Source organism: Carex rostrata, chromosome 7 (assembly GCF_964058835.1).
Source record: "Carex rostrata chromosome 7, lpCarRost1.2, whole genome shotgun sequence".
NCBI lineage: Eukaryota > Viridiplantae > Streptophyta > Magnoliopsida > Poales > Cyperaceae > Carex > Carex rostrata.
In genome coordinates this window covers 3508361-3534432 of record NC_135924.1, presented here as the reverse complement: position 1 = coordinate 3534432, position 26072 = coordinate 3508361, and the positions used below count along the sequence as shown (strand labels likewise).

Below are 26072 nucleotides of genomic sequence, written 5' to 3'. Positions count from 1 at the left end.
TAGAATTTTGGATCTTATGAAATTGCATATTAGAGTTTAAATTTAAATTTATTAAACTAGGAATCCATATTAAATATAGTATAATTTAAGTACCTTTGATGCAGGAACTTTTTTGACCAAAAGAAGTTCAAATCGGGTTGCAAGATTTGCATGGGGAAGGGTTGGTTTTAAATAAGGATTTCATATAATTAAATGTTAGATCGAAGGTTTTATCTCGTTAAATTGAATTTAATCGAATTGAATAAAAACCAAGAGAGATATGTGCCAGAGAGAGACATAATTAATTGGAGGGGGGGTTAAAATCAATTAAAAGAGGGAGGTGATTTGAGATCAATAGGGTTTAATAAAAATCAATTTAATTGGGCTGAATCAGACTCTTTTGATCGGAGATCAATTAGTTAATTTAAATATGTTAATAACTGAAATTTAAATTGAGTCGTTTATATTGTGGTCTTCTAATCGATCATATTTTTCAAATAAATTTTCAATGGGACCGTATTTAAAATTGCATGACTTTACACAGGTGCTGAAAACAACCTTCAAATTTGAATAATACACAAACAACGTAAAAGGAACCAATGATCACTACAAGAAATACGGCGCTTAAAAACGCCACCAAAAACCTATGGAAACGCCACTATTGACTTTTAGCGGCATTTACCCAAGTGCCGGGAATGCAAGTGTCGGGAAGGGCTTTTCCCGGCGTTTCCCCAAGGTTTTCCCAGCGTTTCTAAAGTGCCGCCCGAAACTTTACTTTTCCCGGCGTTTCCAAAGTTCGCCAGAATTGTTTGAACTATCCCGGCATTTAATGGGCTTTCCCAGCGTTGAAAAACGCCGCCAAAGGCCCTATCGCATAAAAAAATAAGACTTTTCCCGGCGCTTCAAAAACGCCGCTAAAAGTCACGAAAATATAAAAAGCAAATAATTTGCTACAACATAACAAGAATTATATACAACATTTTTTTCTTTTAACAGAGCAAAAATGCAAATTCCAAATGGATTCTAAATCAAAATTAACATACATTTACAACTTCAAATCCAATCAAAATATGATTACACTGATATGCACAGTAAAAACATCTGGATTAAAAAAATAAGTAAAACTAGGTTGTGCTCATTACAAATAATTACCACATAACAACAGTAGCAATAACAATGCTAATAGCAAAGATTATGTGCAAACCTATTTTGTTTGGATAGCAGAGAATAGCACCGTTGTCTTTTCTGCATCAATCAGAGTAGCGTACCAGCTACATTCTCTTTTCCTTCAATATATAAAATTGGTGACACATTTTGGGGCCAATTATTGAAACAAGACTTAAAATAACTCCAAAAAAAAGCAATGGATATAAAGTAGCTCTTCTTTCTAATGTTTTTGGGGCCCAATCATAAAGAAACTCTTACTTCTAATTTTTTTCAGAATAATATAGCACAATACAACTACATAACACAGAAAAAGCTATTTTGCACTACAGTACTAATATTGACCCAAACTCATCCAATTAATTGAGTTAAATACTGGTAAATGTGCCAAGTCCAATGTTGAGCAATTTAAGTACAAATTAGTTGACCGATTTAGTGCAATACAAAGGACATTGCGAAGTAAGTTATTGAACTCAACTCAAAGTCATGTATAGCAATATTTCATTGTTTTTCCTTTTTGTTCTCATTTCTCTCGTATTAAAGGTAAAAGAAATGGTTATTGAACAGTGGTACTCTGGTACCAAAGCCGGTACAGACTGGAGGGTCAAAGAAGGCAAGGTATGCAGTACATGCAACAAATGAAAACAATGAAATAAAGGAAAACCTTTGCGACTTGTTATTATAACAGATGAGACGGACTTCAGATCAGAGACTATGCTACTGCCCTTTTAATAATTTATTGAATCTTTCATTCCACCTGTTAAATCACTTAGTTCAATTAGAAGAAACTGTGCTATGTAAAATTATATTCCAATGTGAAAGATAAATTCTCAGATCCGAAAATCAAGAACAATTTTTAAATAGCATTATTACCATACTATGTTTTTTATTTCTATTTCTTAAGTACTATCATAAATAATTAGATTTTTGTTTTAACATTGATAGAACAATATTTTAAATGATGATTAATTACTGATAGAAATTTAGTACGATAAATTTATTCTTGGGGGAAATGAGATTCTGCCGCAAGCCGTTAAGAGCCGATTTTTTTTAATATCCAACATTAAATAAAAAATAATGCAAATATTCAAGTATTATCAACAATTTTAAAAATGCCTAGACTGTCAAAAATTTCGATGGCTGAGAAAATAATTGGGCCGCCGAAAATAACAAAGAAATTGTTTTGTATATTTATGATTTTTATTTAATTAGAAAAGTTTATGATTTTTTTTATTTTTTCTATTAAAATATAAGAAATAATTTGTATATTTCTTCGAAAGTAGATGGAATAATATATAATTTTATTCTAGATAAATACATAAACTATTGTGATCCTTCTTTTTTGGAAAAAAAAATCTGACTTTTGTCATAGAAATTACTTCTTTTAAAAAAGAAATTTTAAATAGATATAATATTTTAGAATTTAATTGCACTAGAAGGACCACAATATTTTCTTTATTTACTCACATCAAAAACATTTTTTTTTCAATAACACAAAGAAATATCTAATTAATTTTTCTTACATCCACAAAATATCCAACTCGAAAAATGTTGATATGGATTATTTGTTGCAATCATTCTAATAAATCAAATTATATAATATTTCATCTATTTTTAAAAAATTATATAAAATATTTATAATATTAAAATAAATAAATGATAAAAATTTCAAATTAAATATAAAAATCATAAATATACAAAAGGGTTTGGGACATAAAACAAACTCATGTTATACGGCCGCCGAAAATTTCGGCGGTCCAATTCTTTATTTGACTGCATAAATTTTTGGCAGTTTTGATATTTTTAAAATTCTCAAGACTACTTGGACATTTGTATTATTTTTATTTAATATTGGATATTAAAATAATATCAGCGGTAAGAGTGTTTCAAGAGGTGAAATTGGAAATAAATAGATCTATGTATTGCTTTGCACAAAAACAATGCAAAATAAACCAAAGATATATAGTCCACAGTTACAAGGTACTCATGAATAAAACTTCGTAGCAAATCATAAAAACAAAAGACATACAAGATACCACACTAAAAGGAATTACAATTGACAAACAAGGAAGAAAAAGAAATTAAGAAATAACTCCTTCCAAGTTCCAAACATACATTGTAAGAAAAACGTAGCATACATGACAACATCACTTTTTTCTTGTTCAATTTAGAAGCTCCGAATAGTACTGGAAGTTAAAGTATCATCGGTTTGGGACACGGAAGTATGCAAAAACTGCAAAGAAAGATTGTACTAATGTAAGTACTAGAAGTATGATAGCAGCCACGACAGAAATTGTTGCCCACAGACTGTGAAAGTAATCACGAATCAATTTTGGTCGATTCCTGTGCCAGCTTGATTCAGCGTATCTATTCACTTCCTTGAATAATTCCTTCAAATAGTGATTTGTGCTCAAAGTTGCACCTTCGGTGGCCTGGTTGATGAATTGAGTCAACTCGTCTTCACTGCCTAGCCAGTTCTCAATGACTCCGCACTCTTGTAATATTGTCACATCCTTTGGTGTGTTGATTAGTTTATCCAAAAATGCTACAAAGCTTGTAAAGGGTGAATGTTCTTTGCCATATTTGGAATGTTCAAATGCTATAAGGTTTGTGAAAATAGACTTAGTAATATCATGGAATTTTAGTCTCGGGATTTTTAAGACACCATATTCAAATGATATGTCGAGCATATGTTTCGGGTTGTTCTTTGGTTTGAATTTCACGCCCATTTGTTTGAGCGCCATGGCAGAAGGGATCAACATCGAGGATATATTCCCGGCAGAATTTGGCAATGGCACTGACAAGCTCTGAGATGTCGACTGAGGAGATCTTTTTTTGAGCACCCTTGAAAGAAACTGATGAATCAATCCTTTGATAATTCTATTGGCCCTGAACATTGTGGAACTCAATACAAGTGGTTTCTCTGGGTTGGACACTAAACAGTGGTAACAGAGATGGACCAAATGATGAATTTCATCTGGAGGGTCTGGAATTTTATCTAGCTTTGAGTGTATTGTGGAGTTTGTGGAGTCTGGAATTTCAGCTGGAGGGTCTGCAATTATGGAGTCTATGGTGTCTGGAGTTTCAGTTGGAGGGTCTGGAAATATGGAGTCGGGCAACAAATTATAAGGAATGTATTTAACAAAAATCATTCTATGATCTTGATTGAAAATCAGCTCGTACAACTTGTCAACTATAAAGAACGGAATTTGGTTCTCTTGAAGTACCAAATCACTTTTTATGAAATTACTTTTCCAGCCAATCTCAAGAATTGGATTCCAATTTCCTTCCTTAGATTTGAGGAAGTACTCGAGCAAGAAGCATCCGTCAAGCAGCATCATCTCGACAAATGTATCGCTGTCAAGTTCATCTAACATCTCACTATAACACCTCCGTGTTCTTGTTTCTAGCAACTTCATGTCTGATATACAGAGATCCAAACTTATATTGTTCCTACGGGACAACAAATCCCGCAAGAACCGCCTTTTTTGCTCCTCCAAGGCTCGGAGGTGCTTTTGACCATGGTGGAATGGGCCGATGGAGATGACAGAGGGCTTGAAGAATTTCTTCTTGCTTTTGGAAATGTAATGTGGTGTGCGAAAGATAGTGAAGTTTTCAGCCTTGTTCGCATATTTGTCGAGTTGACGTTGCAGAGAGGCTTCGAGACCTATAACGTCTATCTGGGCTTCTTCCATTAATATTTTTCGTGAATGGGAGAGTTTTGGTTTAACTTCAACAAAACAATCTTTAACATTTGTATTTATATTGATCATTACTGTGGGTCCCTCTTCTAATTATTGTGCATACATAACCTTGGACCTTCATGCATAAGAAAATAAAAATACTAATTTTCAACAGAGCCCTTGCATTATTAAAAAATCTTTCCTGAAATAAAGGTCTAACAGTGAACCACGAATTGCACAAGGAATTCAGAGAAAGTCAGGCCTTCCTAAATTCATAACAAAAATTTATTCTTAATTAGGTTTTGGAGAATGTGGTTCTGGATCTAAATTTCTTTCATTATATGTTTTTGCTTACTTTCATTAATTAGGTTTTGGAGATATGGTTCATTAATTATGACCTGCACTGGAAGTGTTTTCAAGAGCGAGAAATTATAACTTGTTATCTCAATAATTAATGTTTCAAAAGTAATTGTTTTAAATGTTTACGAATTTTATATATATACAGGACAAGCAAAACTTACAAATTGTTTTAAATGTTAGAATAATCTACATATATTAAATAAAAATACTATAGTTATATATATATGTATATATATCATCCTGCCTTTCACAAAACAAAATATATTAGTCAACCAAGGAAAGTTATGCGTACTATAATTTCATTGTACCATGCAAATGCAATCGGCATGAAACTAAAAACAGTTTTTACTTGTGTTAAATAGTTTGTATTTCTTAATTATAAAAGCAATTGTACATACATATAATATTTTAGAATTCCTGTATCTAACTTGCTATTTTCAGCAATCCCACGTCTACAATAGTTTTTGAAAAACCATTATTTCTCTTGCAAAATTATTGTATAATGATCTGGTGTAAAAATAAAATCATTACAAATAAACTGTGCACATAAGTATAGATGAGATGAATATTTTAGAAATAATTTAAATTCAACTTGATATTATAGAGAGGTTTAATGACACCTTAAATATTTTCGCTATCCTATAAAAATGATTTACTGCAACCAATAAACAAATGCGAGCTTTTCTGCAAAATTTGATATTAATTGTATTTTGGCGTTTCAAAACTAATTCATCACAAAAAGATATCAATAAAACCTAGAAGTATATCTAATATTGGACTTATTTTGCTCTCAAAATGAGATATATATACTACGAAATGAAGTAGAGCAATGAATTTATATATCAACAAAGAAGAAAGATGAATTAAAGAAGAAAACATATGGGTGTCCAAATTACAAAAAGCACAAGTATTTCACTATTTCCTTGTCTGCCATTATGCTCCACTTATTTCGAATAAAGAAATCTTCAAATTTACAAAAGAGAAAAGAATATCAAAAGGAAAAGGTACCCCAAAACCGAAAAGAATATAAGTAATAAAATAAATTTGGTTCCCAAACCACATTCTCTAACTATCCCCATTCTGATCTCTCTCTTTATAAGGGCACGCCAGTAGAACTGTAGCGCTAAATTACTCTGATGAAATTACTCGTGACTTTATCATTAGTTCAAATTAATTAGTCAATTGATTTTGTCATGATGCTTTCAAAATTAACAATTTATTTTGAAAAAATAAAATAAAAAGAAATTATTAACAAATGTTTTAAGGCTACGAATGGAATGAAATTCCAAACCATAGAGTACATGCAGCATATATAGGCAAAGTCAAAGACATCGTATTTGAGTCCATCTATCACAAAAAGCCATAGCTATTTTAAATGATATTAATTTATTAACAAGGGTGCCCTATCTGTTAGTATATATATTAGGAAGCAACTAACAGTACAATAATTAATATGTTAGCATATATAGGCAAAGTCAAGACTGTACAATAATTTAATATGTTAGTATATATATTAGGAAGCAACTAACAGTACCCCACATTTAGTTCCCTATCTGTCTTCCGCATTAAAAAACAAAAAAAAATACAATGGGGGGACCACTAATTGACGCGCACGTGGCAACTACCACCAATGAGCAAGGTTAACGCGATTTTATTCATCGTCAAAATGTATAGTATTAATACCTGTGATTTTATAGTATTTATACTTATTATCTATAATATTAGTTATATGTAAACACAAACTGGAGGGGACCATTTATCTTGGGGACCAGTAATGACCAGGGGGGCCGCTGACGACATCTGATAGTCTGGATTGGGAACCGCAACCGTCTGAAAGTGACATTTGCCAAGATTGGAGACCACTACAGCGAATCTATATAATGAAGTATTAATATCTAACTAATAAAATATTCATATCTAACAAGACCTCTTCAATTTACTTAAAGTCTTTTTTTATAATAAGTAATCACACCTGACACTAACACTATTCATATTTAAAGGTATAAAGTATTCATATCTAATTAATGTACAAATAAAGCATTCATATTCTAACAAATGAAGTATTCATCTCTAGCAAATTAAGCATTCATATCTAACAAATGAAGTATTCATATCTAACTAATGAAATATTCATATGCTGCACTCTGACAACCTTCGTTGGGCTAGCATGGATCCCCTCCGACGGTGCACCACGCTCTCCTCGCCGGATCACACCGGATCTCCTCGTCAAATCTTAACAGTGCACCATGCTCTCCTCGTCGGATCTCGACGATGCACCACGCTCTCCTCGCCAGATCTCGACGGTGCACCACGCTCTCCTCGCTGGATCTCGACGGTGCACCATGCTCTCCTCGCCAGATCTCGACAGCGTAGGTAGCTAGTGGTGAGCAATAGAGGAGAAGAACAGGGTGAGTTTTGGGCTGTGCTGAATTATTTATTTATTTTTCTTTCTAAGAGGAGATTGAAGATGGTGAGTTTTGACCACGTGGGAGAACAAAAAAGGAAAGTTGTTAGGGAGACTAATAGGGAACTGAATGGAGGAGACTAATAGGGGACTAAATGGGGGAGACTAAAATCTTTATTTTATATATTAATCCAGTCTATTTGGAAGTATATTTTATATAGTTGATTATGTTATGTTTCTCTATTTTATTGGCGTTGTTAATAATAAAAAAAGACAGCTTATTACCCCTCCATCAGATATATAAACCGAATGATAACCACATGATATAACGCATGACAAATTTCATGCAATTGATAATCGATCAATAATAATTTTAGATAGTTAAGAATTTAATTCAGACAAATTAAATACTGATAACAAGCAAAACTTGGACTCAAACACAGTCTGAGGAACGAATGTTTTGATACCAAAATTGTCACGACTCTGCCGCTGGGCCGGGAGTCACGACAAGAGAGGCATCCAGACATTCATCCATTGTCCTGTCAACCTACGTCACAACAAAAATAATAAACAAAAACAATATGAGGTTAGTTACAAAGCTTAGTAACCGGTTATTTAACAACGCGATTCTCTATAATTGGCTTAATTAAACAATCGTTCAAACAGACTGGATTAATCCAAACAATTTCAAATCAAATTATGTCTACATATTTAACTGGCGAGAGCCCCTAGGTCTAGGTTATCAATAAAACAAGTCAAGCAATATCTCATTTTATTTCACACAATCATATCATTTCACAAATTCTCAATACACATTAATCACATCATTTAACAAATCAAATTTGAACCTCAGACCAGCTATCCCGTTAAATATGCATCACAATCAAACACCCAATTCAAAATCTAATTCAACCAAACAAATCAAAAAAACAAATAATAGAGAAATCTGGTTACCTGATAGCAAATAATCCAGAATTTCAAATCGAGTTGCAAAAATTGTTAGGCATGACACAAGCTCAATTGGTGGAGTAAAGTGAAAATAGCCTATTAATTTAATCCTTATTCCAATAAAGAAAATAATCAACGTGATTAAGACCTCAAATTTGAAATTAATTGACTAATTTTTGGAGGTAAGAAATTATTTAATAACGAAATTAACAGAATTTTGTTTGATATGATAAATTTGTACAGCAGTATTTAATTTCTTTATCAAGCACCATGTCATGGAAGAAATTGATATATTTATTCCAGTTGATTAATTAATCAATATTCAATTTTTAATTCTGTTAATAAAAAATTAATTTGAGAATGGAAAGGGATGACATTCTATTCCATGAGATTTAGTTTTGAATTCTATAATGGCTGCAGTTGTATGCCAATTTAGGACCAATACTGCGGACTTCTCTCACTTTTATCCATAATGGAGGATGATTACAGACAAACATCATAATTATCCATATATATATATACGTGGCTATGGTGCTACTGGTAGCTAAGAGGCCTCCGTGCTACGGCTCGGATTTTGAGTTTTCAAAATCCTAACGGTCGATCCGAACCGTTCATCTTGTTCTCCATATTAATATGTGCTTGGAGACCAAATTTTACATTTTTCTGAATTTTTTACTATTTATTAAGCCACTTTGAAAACCCCTGATCCAACGGTGGCTTAACCCAACAGTAAAACCAGAAACTACCGTTGGATCAGCGGTTTTCAAAGTGGCTTAATAAATAGTAAAAAAATTCAGAAAAATGTAAAATTTGGTCTCCAAGCACATATTAATATGGAGAACAAGATGAACGGTTCGGATCGACCGTTAAGATTTTGAAAACTCGAAATCCGAGCCGTAGCACGGAGGCCTCTTAGCTACCCGTAGCATATTAGCCAAAACCTATATATATATATATGCACAGTTACTAAAAGTGATATCGATCCGTGTATAACTTGTGTAAACCATACACGGATGGTAAATACAAATTGTTTGTGTTATTCTTTATAATTGATCACTAACATTTTTATTATTTTTTTTATCCTGCTTTATTATTATTCCTTATCCTGCATTATTATTATTTCTTTTATTTTCATTAGTTGACTAACATTCATATTTCCTAGGCATTAAACATACAATATTACCCATCCATAATTTAAGAAATATTTACAACATACAACAAAAAATATTCAATATTCAATATTTCAATACACAAAAAAACAACATTCAATATTTCAACACACAGAAAACAACATTCAACGTATAAATACATCCATAATTCAAACAAATATTGAACATTCAAGAAAATTGAATAATAATAAACGAAACTAAAAGGATCAAATGATATATAGTGCAGAGTTACACGGTGCTTTTGAATAAAACTTCGTAGCAAATCATAAAACGAAAAGAAAAGAAAATAGAACACTAAAAGGATAAAATGATAATTGACAAACAATGAAGGAAAAAAAAAAAGATTAAAAAAAAACAACTCCTTCATAACATACATGCTAACACCACTTTTCTCTTGTTCAATTTAGAAGCTCCGAATAGTACTGCTAAATTTAAACCATCATGAGCTCGGGGGAACGAAATAGGCATAAACTGCAAAGAAAGATTGTACCAATGTAAGAACTAGAAGTATGAAAGCAGCGATGAGAGAAATTGTTGCCCACGGACTGTTAAAGTAATTCCGAATCAAGTTTGCTCGCTGCCTGTTCCAGCTTGATCCAATGTATCTGTTCACTTCCCTCTTTAATTCTGCCAAATAGTGACCTTCCAAAAGAATACCACCTTCTGTGACCTGGTTGATGAAATGAGTCAACGCCTCTTCACTGCCTAGGCAGTTCTCAACGATTCCGCAGTCTTGTAATATTGTCACATCATTTGGTGTGTTGACTAGATTATCAAAAAATATTACAAAGCTTGTAAAGGGTGAATTCTCTTTGCCATATTTGGATTGTTCAAATGCTAACAGGTTTGTGAAAAAAGGCTTAGTGGCATCGGTGATTTTTAAGCTAGGGATTTTTAAGACACCATATTCAAATGATATGTCGAGCATATGTTTTGGGTTACTCTTTCGTGTGAATTTCACACCTTTTTGTTTGAGCTCAGTGGCACAAAGGATCACCATCGAGGATATATTCCCAGTAGAATTCGGCAATGGCACTGACGAGTTTTGAGAAATCGAATGAGGAGATCTTCCTCTGAGCACCCTTGAATGAAACCGATGAAGCAACCCATTGATAATTCTATTGGCTCTGAATATTTTGGTTAGACACAATGGTTTGGAACTCAATACAACTGGTATCCCTGGGTTGGGCACTAAATAGTGGTAACAGAGATGGACCAAATGATGAATTTCAGCTGGAGGATCTGGAATTCTAGCTAGACGTTCTTGAAGTTCAGCTGGAGGGTTTGCATTTATGGAGTCTCTGGTGCCTGGAGCTTCAGCTCGAGGGTCTCGAAATGTGGAGTGTGGCAACAAATTATAAACAAGGTATTTAACAAAAAACATTTTACGTTCTTGATTAAAACCAATCAGCTCCATCAACTTCTCAACTATGAAGAAGGGAATTTGGTTCTCTAGAAGTAGGAAATCACCATATTTGAAAAGAGAATTCCAGCCAACCTCAAGAATTGAATCCCATTTTTTTTTCAATTCTTTTTAAGAAGTACTCGAGCAAGAAGCATCCGTCAAGTAGCATCATCTCGACAAATTCCTTGCTTTTAAGATCATCAAACTTCTCACAGTAACACCTCCTTGTGCTCTCTTCTAGCGACTTCATCTCTGTTATACAGAGATTCAAACTTATGTGGTCCTTACGGGACAAGAAATCCCGCAAGAACCGCCATTTTTGCTCCTCCAAGGTTCGGAGGTGCTCTTGACCATGGTGGAATGGGCCGATGGAGATGACAGAGGGCTCAAAGAGATTCTTCTTGCTTTGGGAAATGTTATGTGGTGTGCGAAAGATGGTGAAGTTAGTTGCCTCGTTCGTACTGCCCCATAATTTGTCGAGTTCACGTAGCATTGAGGCTTCAACATCTACAATTATCTGGGCTTCTTCCATTATTTTTTTTGTGAATGGAAGAATATTGGTTCAATTTCAACAAAACGACCTTTAACATTTGTATTTATATTGATCATTAGTGTGGCCCCATCACGCTAGGCTGGAAGATAGGACCTTCACTAACTCTCTTCTAATTATTGTACATACACAACCTTGAACCTTCATGCATAAGAAAATAAAAATGCTACTTTTCAACAGAGCCCTTGCATTATTGAAAAATCTTTCCTGAAATAAATCAGGTCTAACAGTGAGCCACGAATTGCACATGGAAATCTGAGAAATTTAAAGTCTTTCTAAATTCATAACTATATTTTTTTCTTAACTAGTATTTGAAAAATGTGCTTCTGGAAGACTGGAACTATATATCTTTCACTATATATTTTTGCTGACTTTCTACTATTAATAATTTAATATGCATTTATCATTATTTTATAACCTCCAAAGAAATGGTTCATTATATATGACCTGCACACGAACTAGAGGCCTCCTAGTACGCCTGTTATCTCAATCAAAAAGAAAAATTAAACCTTTGAAGTGAGACATTTGTAATGGATCTTGTAAGAATAATTTATTGCAAATCAGAAAAATAATTTGTTATCTCAATAATTAATGTTTCAAAAGTGGAATTTTTTTTAGAAATTTGAGAGCAATCGATCCAGAAGAAAATGAGAAAAAAGAAATATGTCGCAAGTAGTGCTTAAAGCATTTTAGTTAACAAAACATAAATTATTTTATAGAATCATCCAGTAAAATTAACCTGTTCTATAAAACATATTTTATTATATTTGTTTGAATTAAACTTATACAGTATAAGTGTTGAAATTTCTATAAAACAATATGTTTAAATTAAACTAATACAGTATAATTTCTATAAAAAAATCTTAATTAAGTCAAGTATATTTCATAATATTTTGTGCACGCCTTCATATATAGGACCAACAAAAAGCTCACAATTTTTTTAAAATAGCCAATATACCCATATAAAATCTTGAAATAGCCAATATACCCATCAAAACAACATAATATCCAATATCCAATATCCCCATCAAAACTTTATTTTATTTCTTTTATATATCCCCATTTTATCTATTTAACTCTTTATTTAATTATTTTAATATTAAATTGACAAATTTACCCTCTCCTTCATCAAACATTCATTGCCTACTCCCACAGCTAAATTTTTTCATGCCCGTCCCTCTCCCCCAACCTCTCTCGCCCTCTCCTCTTGCTCTCAGCCTCAAGCGTTTTTTTTTTCGAAAGAGATCCGTCTCCAGTTTTCTCATGGCTCATTTTATCTCTTATGAGTGAAAGATAATATATATGTTCCCACTAGTACCTCTCATTCAAATCTGAAACCTCTGAATACAAAATATTAAGTATCCCTCATGCAAATATGAAATATCTCATATGTGCTTAGTAGTAATGACTAATGAAATGTCACTGCAAAAAAAAAAAAATAACGAATAAGACAAAAGACTTAAGAAAAGAGAATAAAAACATATACCTCATTTCTCTCTTATACAAGCAGAGGAGAAAACCAAGAAAATGAAAAGTTGTCAAAATATACAACTTGCACAAGAAAAATAAATAAAAGCACAATGTGTACACGATGGTAAATTGCTTTGCTATTATACAACAAAGGTCTAACAAATGCTCTGTTCGGACTAAAGATCAAAACAAAACAAACATATAAATAAAATAAATAATACCAAACTTAGTTTTTTAACCTTGAATCTTTTAAGTGAAATTTCAAGGCCTTCTACTTTTAGGATATCAACTGTTTCCACCAAGTATGTCTAACTTGACTCACAAGAGGCTCGATTTGTTGTCTGCTCTTCTCAACCCAAGCAGCTAATGACGCAATTAACTTTTATCCCCAGTTTACAATGATTCAATTTTTTAGGTGCAAGGATATATGGCTTTCTTAATTGATAAACAAGAAAAAATATTTTACTTTATAATTTGAAATTTCAAGTTATTATTGATGAGGTCCGTTTGTGTCATAAAAGTATACATTTGGGTAAATTTTGGGATAAGAGACACAAGGAGCTAGGAGAAAATCGGAAATAGGCTTCTTTTGGAAAAATATATTTTTTTTTCATGGTTGAGGAGAGGGCGGAGAAGAGAGGTAAGGGATGGCTGGCATGAAAAAATTTACCTGTGGGAGAAGGAAGTACTGAATGTTGGAAACAGTAATGAATATTTGAGGAATGAGAGGATAAATTTGTCAATTTAATGTTAAAATAATTAAACAAAAATTTAAATATGTAAAATGGGGATAGAAGAAATAATATGAAGTTTGTATGGGGATATTGGATATTATGTTGTTTTGATGGGGATATTGGCTATTTTAAGATTTTACATGGGGACACTATAAATTTTCCCTTTTTTTAAAATGTTTGAATAATCTAGACATATTAAAATGAAATTAGTAACAGTTTTTGCTTGTGTTTAATAGTTTGTATTTCTTAATTATTAAAGCAATTGCGCATACATATAATATCTAAGAATTCCTACATATCTAACTTTTACTAGCTATTTTTAGAAATCGCACATCATATCTACAATAAATTTTAAAGACAATTATTTATTTTGCAAAAAAATGTGTATAGTGATCTGGTGTAAAAGTTAAATTATAATAAACTATGCACATGATCTCAAAATTTAGTCAATGTTGGACTCATTCTGCTTCTATAGATGAGATGAATGTTTAGAAAATAATTTAAATCCAACTTGATATGATATGTATAGTGAGGTTTAAAGACACCATAAATATTTTCTCTATCCTATTCAAATGATTTACTGCAAAAGCGAGCTTATATGCAAATTAAATTTGATATTAATTGTATTTTTGCATTTCAAAGCTAACTCATCATAAAAAGATATCAATAAAACATAGAAGTATATCTAATATTAGACTTATTTTGCTCTCAATATGAAATATATATACTACGAAATGAAGTGAAGCAATGAATCTGCATATCATCAAAGAGGAAAAGATCAAGTAAAGAATAAAACATATGGTGTCCACATTACGAAAAGCAAAAGTATTTCAACATTTCCTTGTCTTGCTGCTCCACCTCTTTCGAATAATTAAATCTTCAAATTTACAAAAGAGAAAAGAAAATAAAAAAGGAAAAGGTACCCAAGAAACGAAAGGAATATTGGTAATAAAAAGAAATTTAGTTGCCAAAGCACATTATCAACTATCCCCATTCTGATATCTCTCTTAAGCACTTTATAAGGGCACGCCAGAAAAACAGTAGCGTTGAATTAGTCCAATGAAATTAGTCATTATTTTATCATTAGTTAGTAGAAATTATTTAGTCAATTGATTTTGTCAAGAAGCTTAAAAAATTAGCAATATATTATAAAAAAAAAGACAGAGAGAAATTATTAACAAATGTTTTAAGGCTACAAATGGAATGAAATTGCAAACCATAGAGTACATGCAGCATATATAGACAAAGTCAGAGACACCGTAATTGAGTCCATCTATCACAATAGCCGTAGCTATTTTGAATGATATTAATTAATTAACAATGGTGCGCCAGGACTGTACAATATATAATTTGATATATTAGTATATATAGTAATCCAGTCTATTTGGAAGTTGTATATTTTATATAGTTGATTCCGTTATGTTTCTCTATTTTGTTGGCGTTGCTAATGATAAAAAGACAGCTTATTAGTTATTACCCCTCCATGCGACTCAATCCTAATTTTACATGCAAGAAATCCTACATATACAAGAATTTTTTACTACAATTATTCTTCAAGTAGAATAATTTTTTAAGCCCCAGCAAATTAAAGAAAACTTTGATTGTAGAAAGTAACAAAATGGCTAGTCGCTCAAGCAATGAATTTCTATATCATCAAAGAGGAAATCTGAAGTAAAGAATAAAAGAAAAGAAATCAAAAGCGAAAGCAAAAGCAAAAGTATTTCATAGTATGCTCCACCTCTTTTAAAAAATTAAATCTTCAAATTTACAAAAGAGAAAAGAAAATCAAAAGAAAATATACCACAAAACGAAAAGAACAAGTAATCTTTGATCCAAGCAATATAATTTGATATGTTAGTATATATATCGTTTTCTCTATTTTCTTGGGCTAATGGGCATTCTGTATTGTCCTTCTTTGAATATTTTTCATTTTCATAACCGTCCAATGCCGCTCCGTGCGTGAATTAAAGAGAAGTTTGGACTGGGCTGGGTCGTTATTGGGCTAATGGGCCATAACATATATAGATGCCTAAGTCAATAGGAGAGCTGTTTAATGCTCAGAGAGTAAAATTGGGCCATAACATAGATGCCTAAGCCTTGACTTAATTAGCCTGCGAGGCATTTCCAGGATATAATAGCTTCATGAATCAATTGGGAAGCTAGAATATTTGAAAATACTAGACCGCAGAAACCAAGGTCCATATTCAAACCAAAATGAATAAGATCGGCATTACCCCAAGGAAGCTGGTTCAAGAAGTTGATGGTTTTAGATATATCAGAGTGCTACCTATTAGATTATATGCCAAAATGGGTAAGTGAGCTCTCTAATTTGGAGGTATTAAAGGATTTTGTAGTGGGCATAGTGGGAAACAAAAACCAGTCATGACAGCTAAGTGATCTTTCAAAATTGAGTAAGCTTTGGAAACTCAGCATTAGAATTGCCACCGGAAATTTAGTTCTCGAAGATTCCAGTGGCTTAAAACCTCTGGACAACCTTTTGGTATGAACATTATATGGGGAGGAAATAAGGACAATAATAAGAAACTGATCAACTCTTTACCAAAGAATCTGGAAAAGTTGGATATAAGATGTTATCCAGAAAATGAGGCAACCCTGCAGAGCTAAAAAAGTTGAAGAGATTATATATTAGAGGTGGAAAGCTTACAAAAATTACAAATGATGAAAGGTGGGAAGTGGAGATGTTGCGTCTCAAGTTCTTGAGGAGTCATTGGATTAAGGAGAAGGATGAACCTAATCAAAGTGATAGGGCAGGGGAGACATTTATATTTTGTCATTTTTAGTATAACATATTTATATTTCGTATCTGTTATTTTCATTATATTTGGTATTTGCATAGCATGGACTTTATTGCTTACATGTATGGATAATGCTGGTTTTATTTTTGAAGGATCTATTAAACCATGTATATATGAAGACTGGTGCTTGATTATTTAAATTTAAGGGGATGTAAAATATTATTTCAATAATTTAACACAGATTTTTGTTGAATTTTTTTTTTTTTTTGGGTGCTCCACTCATGATTTCATCCTTCATATTTGATTTCTTAGATTTGTTAATACTATATATCTTAGTATCATCTACTTACTAGCTATATGGCGTAATCTACATTAATACAAATTTGCTTTGATGAGATTTGTAAGCTTTATTTAATAGAGCATAAAGGGAGACAGTTATAGTCTGAACCATAGATATTATTGTTATAGAACTTGTTTAGTACGTCTACGGTACTATAGTGCAACCGTACTACTTGTTTAGATATGTGGAAAATTATTTGATTTAAAATTTTGGAAAATTAGCGATTTTCTACCCAAATAAGAAAAAAAGTTTCTAAATACAAAATTTAGTTTACTTAGTTTACATGTACATTTTAATATGGAGATCATGTGGATACCCTAAAAATTCAAAACTAATTTATAGACTGAATTTTGAGCCTTTGCCCTATCCTCGAAATTGGCATTGCATGCCTACGTACCTTGTAGCCCAATTAAAATGACTGGTCCGTTATATTTTAAACTTTGTAACTGATGACCTAATTAAATTCAATTCGTAAGTGACTTTCTGGAATCAATTCAATTTAATATATACCTCTATCAATTACTGCCGTGACTTTTGGAAGTGACTCAACTACCGCTGGCCCATTCATTAATTAAAATACGTCCAATAAAAATAAAGATTTGGAAGGGGGGGTGGGGGGTGTAAAATCAATTAAAAGAGGGAGGTGATTTGACACCAATAGGGTTTAATGAAAATCAATTTAGATAGAGAGGCGTAATTCAAATTAGATAGAGACGCGGGGTTAGTTATATTTTTAAATATTTTTGTTTGTTATTTCGGAGAAGAGAAAATATGGGCCGCTGTAATTTAATTTGGCTGAATCAGACTCTTTTGATCCGGAGATCAATTAGTTAATTTAAATATGTTAATAACTGAAATTTAAATTAAGTCGTTCACTTAATTTATTCCTTAAATTATGTGACATTATATTGTGGTCTTCTAATCGATCATATTTTTCAAATAAATTTTCAATTGGACCGTAGTAATTTCAAATTACATGACGTTACACAGGTGGTGAAAATAACCTTTAAATTTAAATAATAAAACAAACAACGTAAAGGGAACCAATGATATATAGTGCAGAGTTACAAACAAAAGACAGACAATTGACAAACAACGAAGAAAAAAAAAATATTGAAAAAATTACTCCTTCCTAAAATACACTTTTCTCTTGCATGTTCAATTTAGAAGCTACGAATAGTATTGTGAAAGTTGAAGCATCATGGGGGTCGGAAGTAGGCAAAAACTGCGAAGAAAGATTGCACTAATGTAAGAACTAGAAGTATTAAAGCAGCGATGAGAGAAATTATTGCCCACGGACTGCTAAAGTAATCACGAATCAATTTTGCTCGATGCCTGTGCCAGCTTGATTCAACGTATTTGTTCACTTCCGTGAATAATTCCGCCAAATAGTGATCGTCCCCAATGCCAGCACCTTCGGTGACCTGGTTGATGAAATGAGTCAACTCCTCTTCACTGCCTAGCCAGTTCTCAATGATTCCGCACTCTTGTAATATTGTGACATCATTTGGTGTGTTGACTAGATTATCCAAAAGATATACAAAGCTTGTAAAGGGATTATTCTCTTTGCCATATTTGCATTGTTCAAATGCTATAAGGTTTGAGAAAATAGGTTTAGTGTCATCGGTGATTTCTAGTGTTGGGATTTTCAACACACCATATTCAAATGATATGTCGAGCATATGTTTCGGATTGCTCTTTCGTGTGAATTTCAGGCCCTTTTGTTTGAGCTCAGTGGCAGAAGGTATCACCATAGAGGATATATTCCTGGTAGAATTCGGCAATGCCACTGACAAGCTGAACGCAATACAACTGGTTTGGAACTTAGTGGTATGATCAAATGGTTTGGTACTCAATACAACTGGTGTCCCTGGGTTGGGCACTAAATAGTGGTAATAGAGATGGACCAAATGATGAATTTCAGCGGGAGGATCTGGAAATCCAGCTAGACTGTTTGTAATTCTGGTGTATGGAGTTTCAGTACGAGGGTCTTGAATTATGGAGCGATTGGGCAACAATTTATAAGCAATGTATTTAACATAAATCATTCTATCATCTTGATTTACACCAATCAGCTCGAACAACTTGTCAACAATAAAGAAGGGAATTTGGTTCTCTTGAAGTAGCAAATCACGATCTATGAAATTAGAATTCCAGCCAACCTCATTCATATTTCTTCCTCCATACCATTTTGAGAAGTAATCGATCACGAAGAATCCGTCAAGCAACATCATCTTGACAAATGCATTGCTGTCAAGATCATCAAACATCTCATTATAACACCTCCGTGTTCTCATTTCTAGTGACTTCATCTCAAATATACAACGATCCAAACTTATATGGTCCCTACGAGACAAGAAATCCCGCAAGAACCGCATTTTTTGTTCCTCCATGGCTCGGAGGTGCTTTTGACCATGGTGGAATGGGCCGATGGAGATGACAGAGGGCTCAAAGAGATTCTTCTTGGTTTGGGAAATGTTATGTGGTGTGCGAAATATGGTGAAGTTCTCCGCCTCGTTCTCATAGTCCCATAATGTATCTAGTTCACGTTGCAGAGAGGCTTCGAGATCTACAACTGTCGGGGCTTCTGATAGAGGAGAGGATTTTGACAGAGAGGCTTCAAGTTGGATTTCTTCCATTTGTATTTTTTGGTGAATGGAAGAGGTTTTGGTTGAACTTGAACAAAACGAACTTTAACATTTGTATTTATATTGATCATTAGTGTGGTCCCGTCACGCTGAGCTGGAAGATACGACTTTCACCAGCTCTCTTCTAATTATTGTGCATACATATCCTTGAACCTTCATGCATAAGAAAATAAAAATGCTACTTTTCAACAGAGCCCTTACATTATTGAAAAATGTTTCCTGAAATAAATTAGGTCTAACAGTGAGCCACGAATTGCACAAGGAAATCTGAGAAATTTAATGTCCTCCTAAATTCATAACTAAATTTTTTTTTCTTACTAGTATTTGGAAGACGTGGTTCTGTCACTATATATTTTTGCTTACTTTCTACTACTTTTAGTAATTTAATATAGTAACATGTATCATTAATTTATAACCCCCAAAGAAATGGTTCATTATATATTGTAGGAATAATTTATTGCAAGTCAGAAAATTAAAAAGAAAAATTTATAATTTGTTAAACCTTCGAAGTGTTTTCCAAAGTGAGACGTTTCTAATGGATCTTGTAGGAATAATTTATTGCAAGTCAGAAAATTTATAATTTGTTATCTCAATAATTAATGTTTCAAAAGTGAGATTTTTTTTAGTACTTTGAGAACATCCCGGAAGAAAATGAGAAAAAAAAAATGTTGGAAGTAGTGCTTAAAACATTTTAGTTAACAAAACATAAATTATTTTATAGATTCATTCAATAAAATTAATCTATCATATAAAACATAATTTATTATATTTGTCTAAATTAAACTAATACAGTATAAGTGTTGAAATTTCTATAAAACAATATGTTTAAATTAAACTAATACAGTATAATTTCTATAAAACAATCTGAATTAAGTCAAGTAAATTTCATAATATGTTGAACTTTCAGAATACACAAATCTTAGATAATATTTTGATGCACGCCTTCATATGTTGAAATATATCGTTGATTTAAAACAACATAATCTGTCACCTAAAAAATTTAAAAGAATTATATACCATATAAAATTGTTTGATCTAATTTAATAATGTTTACGAAATTTATATGTAAGACCAGCAAAAAAGCTCACAATTTTTTTAAATATTCGAATAATCTACACGTATTAAAATGAAACTGATAGCAGTTTTTGCTTGTGTTAAATAGTTTGCATTTCTTAATTATTAAAACAATTGTGTATACATATAATATAATATTTAAGAATTCCTATATATCTAACTTTCAGTAGCTATTTTTAGAAATCGCACATCATATCTACAATAATTAAAAGAGAGCTACTTGTGTGGACCCATCAAACAGCTCTCTTTGAAAATAGAAATGCTACTTTTCAAACAGAGCCCTTGCATTATTGAAAAATCTTACCGGAAATAAAGGTCTAACAGTGAGCTACGAATTCAAAGAAAGTTAAGTCTTCCTTAATTCATAACTAAATATTTTCTTAACTACTATTTTGAAAATGTGGTTCTGGAACTAAATTTCTTTCATTATATATTTTGTCTTATACTTTCTCTAGCTTTTAGCATTGATTCGAGTAAGCCTGTTATATTAATCAAAAATAAAAAAATAAAAATTAAACCTTCGAAGTGTATGCAAAAGTGAGACGTTTGTAATGAATCTTGTATTAATAATTTATTACAAGTCAGAAAAATTATCACTTGTTATCTCAATAATTCAAGTTTCCAAAGTGAAACTTTATGAAGATTATTTTTAGTACTTGGAGAACATCCAGAAGAAAAGTGAGAAAAAAAAATGTCCCTTTGCAATTAATAATGTTGAATTTCTCTCCTCTCCTATTGAGTGTTGACTCTTAAGTCTTCTTGATACTAATTAAGTCTGGCATGTCCTTTCAACCAGTTTTATCAATAATTGACGAACCATCCCTATCATGCTCTGTACGTATTGGCTGACAAGGACAAATATTAATTATATATAGGCCCATATGCTATTTATTTATTGCAACAATATATTTGTAGAAGATAGATCATATAGATTTATTTTTTTAAATAGTATTTCTTTAAATTATTTCAACGGAACAAGTCTTCGTTGTGTGTATTTTCAAAAACTAGCCTCCACCGATCCCTCGAATCGGTAGAGCAAAAAAAACCCAATCTACACCGGTCCTAGGGACTGGTGGAGCCTGTTTTGCACCAATCGAAACCCTTGCCACAGAAAATCCCTCATCTATACCTCCACCGATCCTAGGGATCGGTGGAGCCTTGATTCCGGAATTCAACCCACAGCTGATCCGCTGATCCCTTGATTCTTGTTTCTTCTAAGAATTTAAATAAGAATCTTTAATTCAATCAGACAGAAATAAGTGCCTCGTCTTGCTAAAGTGAAGGTAATTAGGTAATGTAAATTGAAGAATACAAAGAATGAGCCTCCGCCATGTTTTACAAAAAAGAAGAAGAATACAAAGAATGAACTTTATTTCTTGATTGAATCTCCCTGTTACAATATAGGCTCCTTATATAAGCCCTGTACTAATTACAGCCGTGTTTCATTGTGCTTCTAACTGAACCTTCTAGCTAATATAATTCATTTGGGTTTTAATATCAAACTAACCATTCTATTGACTAGTTAACTTGCTAATCAATCTAATCCTCAATTAGAAAGAGCTTCATTATTACACGCCTGTACCATTATGTTGCGCCATCTGAAAGAAAAATATCAGAAAAGAAATAGAGAAAATGAAATTAGAAACCATACAAAATTCTGAAAATTAAAACATGAAGCTCCTTATCCATCACACACCTGTACCAGTATACTGCGACATATGGTGTTCTGCGTCTCCCATTCTTCCACCACTCTCCCCAACGAAACATGAAGATCTTTATCCTGATCTCTGAAATTTTTAATTTCTTATCTTTATAGGGGCTTATTTGTGAATTTTCTAATTAATAGAGTAAATGATTGATGGTGTTACGGTGCGGTAAAATCTGAAAAGTAACGACGAGAGAGAACACCTCATCTGTGCTTAGCTTAGTACAATCCTACAATTTGAAGCCTAAGGCCTTTCCCTCAAAAAAAAAAAAAATAGTACAATCTGAAAAGTAGCAATGGTGAAATAAACTCAGAGTGAAAAGCTTGGGAGAGAAGGGAAATTAATGGCACGTGAAAGAAAGAAGTGCACATGAGCTTCTTTTAAGCAGTACGAGGCGTTGGGCAGACCATAAAAAAATATTATAATAGTGAAGATAAATCTTCACCTTTGGATTCGTTGGGAGGTGATAAATTCTAAACTTACACCGGTCCACAGGACCTGTGGAGGTTTTGGTGTGTTTTTTGATGCAGCATATCTGTGGCGGGATAAATATTGGCTCCACCGGTCCCTAGGACCGGTGTAGATTGGGTTTTTTTTGCTCCACCGATCCTAGGGATCGGTGGAGGCTAGTTTTCGAAAATCCGTTCAAAGAAGGCTTGTTCCGTTGAAATAATTTAAAGGAATACTATTTTAAAAAAAAAATCGATCATATATGTTAACTGTATCCATATTTTCACAGTATATATTTCATTTTGAGAGAAAAATAAGTCTAATATTAGATGCAACTAAATTTTGATTAATTAGTTTTGAACTTAACGCAAAAGTACAATTAATATCAAATTTTGCATATAACCTCGCATTTTTTTATTGGTGGCAGTAAATCATCAAAATTTGATATTAATTGTATTTTTCCGTTTCAAAAATAATTCATCAAAATTTAATTGTATCTAATATTAGACTTAGAGAAAAATAAGTCTAATATTTCATTTTTAGAAATAATCTCATAATCATTATATATACATATATTCACAAAGTATCTGACTTTCCATGTGGTATGTTTTATTTTGAAAATCTGATCATAATTTTTTAAGTAAATATTTAAGTTAGAAAATTTGGCTTCATCTTTCCTTTACAAATTTCTGGTGTTATAAGAAGCAACTTTCTTTTTTTTCTGAGAAAATATATTTCTTGTAAAACATCACAGGTGAATTATTTGATCGCAAATCAGATATTTGTCGTGGTTGTATAATAACAAGAGTTAAATAGTTCAGAGGAACCCTCCTATATATATGATCTATGATCTATGTTAGAGTGGAAAAAACGTGCCGTGTCATGCTGTGACTAATATGTCGTAATTTTGGTCTCTTGTTGTGTCGTGACCAAGTTAATTTTTCACGTGCCGTGACTAAAATATCAAGGGATGGTCACGGCATGTGAATGGTCACGACACGCGAGTTATGCCGTGCCTAAACGTGCCGTGACCAAACATGCCCGCGTGACTCGCGTAACCATTTAATCATAATTTAAGTTAGTTTATTCAACATTCATCATTTAATCAATATTTAATGGTCTTAATTACACATAACTAGCGTGACTACATGCCATGCCGTGTCATGACTAGATCTTTCACGTGACGTGCCATGCCATGACTAAAATATCAAGGGATGATCACGGCATGGAACACGCTAGTCACAGCACGTATCGGAGAAACATGCCGTTCCGTGACAGAGCCGGTTCCGCCATGCCATTTTTCCCACTCAAATCTACCTTCTACTAATATGTTATTACAATCAATAAATAATAGATGGGGCTATATGTAATATGTGTCCAAGTCAGCCAATACATAGCATGATAGATGGGCCCAAATGTAATATTTGTCGTGGTCGACAGGACATGTCTGTACAAAACTTAATTAGTTTCAAGAAGACTTAAGAGTCAACACTCTCCTATGGATTGTACTGGTTCAACATTATTAATTGCGAAGGGACAACACTCTCTTATGTAGGATGGGTCCAGACTCCAGACCGAACTAAACTGAAGTAGGAGTTGGAACATAGGTTAAAGAGCGACATGACCTTCACCAATCACTAGCACTATTGTAATTATCTAAACATTAACCTAACCTATCATCCAAAATTTAGTATTTTTGTTCAAATTAAACTGTATAAAACTAGAAAGATTTGCTTCAAAAAAATTATATTTAATACAGTATAAATTAAGTAATATAATAATAAGAGTGAGTCTATGGTACTATGCATATTACGATTTAGCCCGTAATACAGCTCAATATTCGACTTTTCAAAATCCTAACAGTTAATCCGAACCGTTCATCTTGTTCTCCATATTAATATGTGTTTGGAGACCAAATTTTACATTTTTAAATTTTTTTTTACTTTTGTTTTAGATTTATTGAAAATCACTGTTTTTGGATGGTCCAGAATTTTCAGATCAAGTGATTTTCTAAATATCTAAAAATATAGTAAAATAATTTCAAAAAATGTAAAATTTGGTCTCCAAACACATATTAATATGGAGAACAAGATGAATGTTCGGATCGACCATTAGGATTTTGAAAACTTGAATATTGAGCCGTAGCACGGACCAACCCAAAAACAGTGATTTTCTGGATATTGAGCCAAATATTGAGCCGAATACAAAACTAATTCAAAACTAATTTATCAGAAAATGATATCAATAAAATCTACAAGTATATCTAACATTGGACTTATCATGCTCTAAAAATGAAATATATATACTACGATTTCTGGATACAGTTAACATATATGATCTATCTTCTACTAATATGTTATTGCAATCAATTAATAATAGATGAGCCTACATGTCATATTTGTCCTTGTCAGCCAATACATTGCATGTGCATTTTTATCAAGTTATAACATTTATCCTTTTTTGTTTTTTTGTTACAAGGCCCTTAGGCCAATTAATGATAGGGACGGTTCCTCAATTAATTATAAGACTGCTGGTTGACAGCATATGTCTGTACTAAACTTAATTAGTATCGAGATGACTTAAAAGAGTCAACACTCAATAGGAGAGGAGGGTAGTTCATCATTATTAATTGCAAAGGAACAATTATTAGTGTTGGGTTGCTCTCCGTACATGTTTATGGGGAGAACTACAGAACCGGATAGGAATATGGGGAGAAATAGAGAACCGGATCTGCTGTTTTTCTCATAGAAAAGTAAGTCTGTATCTTTCTCGGTACCGCATTAAATTATAAATAAACATGGAATGATCTCAGCCGAGCGATTAGAATTCAGTGTCTATTGTAGATATAGTAGGTGCATTTTGAGATTCGTGCAAGGTAAATAATTTATAAATTCTACCATCCGGTATGAATTTATAAATTCTACCATCCGGTACTGAATTGGATATGAATTCGAGAAAAGCAGGGTCCTGCTCTTCTTTCTCCTATATCTCCTCAAAAAGAGGAGAGAGATAGAGAGCAAGATTCTGCTAGTAAAACAGCAGATTCAGTCGATAGAACTAGGGTGTTCTTAATCTCACCAATATTTTGGTGAGCTTTCTCTCAACTTCAAATTATATGGAAGTAACTTCATATGGAAAACTCAAACCCTTTGAAACAGATTTGCTTCACAATTAATGTGTTTACATGTCAAATTTATAAATTTTCAAATTAGTTTAGCATAAAATCAAGTGG

General features: G+C 32.5%; 4 protein-coding genes across 4 annotated transcripts in view; all 4 read right to left on the bottom strand.

Moving 5' to 3' along the window:
• Positions 1 to 3130: 3130 nt before the first annotated feature.
• On the bottom strand, positions 3131 to 4861 carry LOC144557384 (UPF0481 protein At3g47200-like). Its single transcript, XM_078305947.1, has one exon. It carries the CDS (start codon positions 4836 to 4838, stop codon positions 3345 to 3347), a length of 1494 nt encoding a protein of 497 aa, XP_078162073.1. The 5' UTR covers positions 4839 to 4861; the 3' UTR covers positions 3131 to 3344.
• Positions 4862 to 9910: 5049 nt separating this feature from the next.
• LOC144556681 (UPF0481 protein At3g47200-like) lies at positions 9911 to 11660 on the bottom strand. Its single transcript, XM_078305069.1, is given in 2 exon segments — positions 9911 to 11182; positions 11184 to 11660. Coding segments are annotated over 2 exon segments (1497 nt in total). The 5' UTR covers positions 11645 to 11660; the 3' UTR covers positions 9911 to 10146.
• LOC144557628 (UPF0481 protein At3g47200-like) overlaps positions 9930 to 26072 on the bottom strand; it is an 85294-nt gene continuing 69151 nt past the window's right edge. The window contains exon 3 of the mRNA XM_078306225.1: positions 9930 to 9958. The gene's annotated coding sequence lies outside the window, so the exon portion shown is untranslated. The remainder of the gene's footprint in view (positions 9959 to 26072) is intronic.
• LOC144556680 (UPF0481 protein At3g47200-like) lies at positions 18124 to 19601 on the bottom strand. The gene has a single exon (XM_078305068.1). The coding sequence runs from the start codon at positions 19599 to 19601 to the stop codon at positions 18162 to 18164; it is 1440 nt and encodes a 479-aa protein (XP_078161194.1). The 3' UTR covers positions 18124 to 18161.

Bases quoted from the DNA above. Each gene is read 5' to 3' on its own strand.
- LOC144556680 (XM_078305068.1), bottom strand. From the start codon at position 19,601: ATGGAAGAAATCCAACTTGAAGCCTCTCTGTCAAAATCCTCTCCTCTA.
- LOC144557384 (XM_078305947.1), bottom strand. From the start codon at position 4,838: ATGGAAGAAGCCCAGATAGACGTTATAGGTCTCGAAGCCTCTCTGCAA.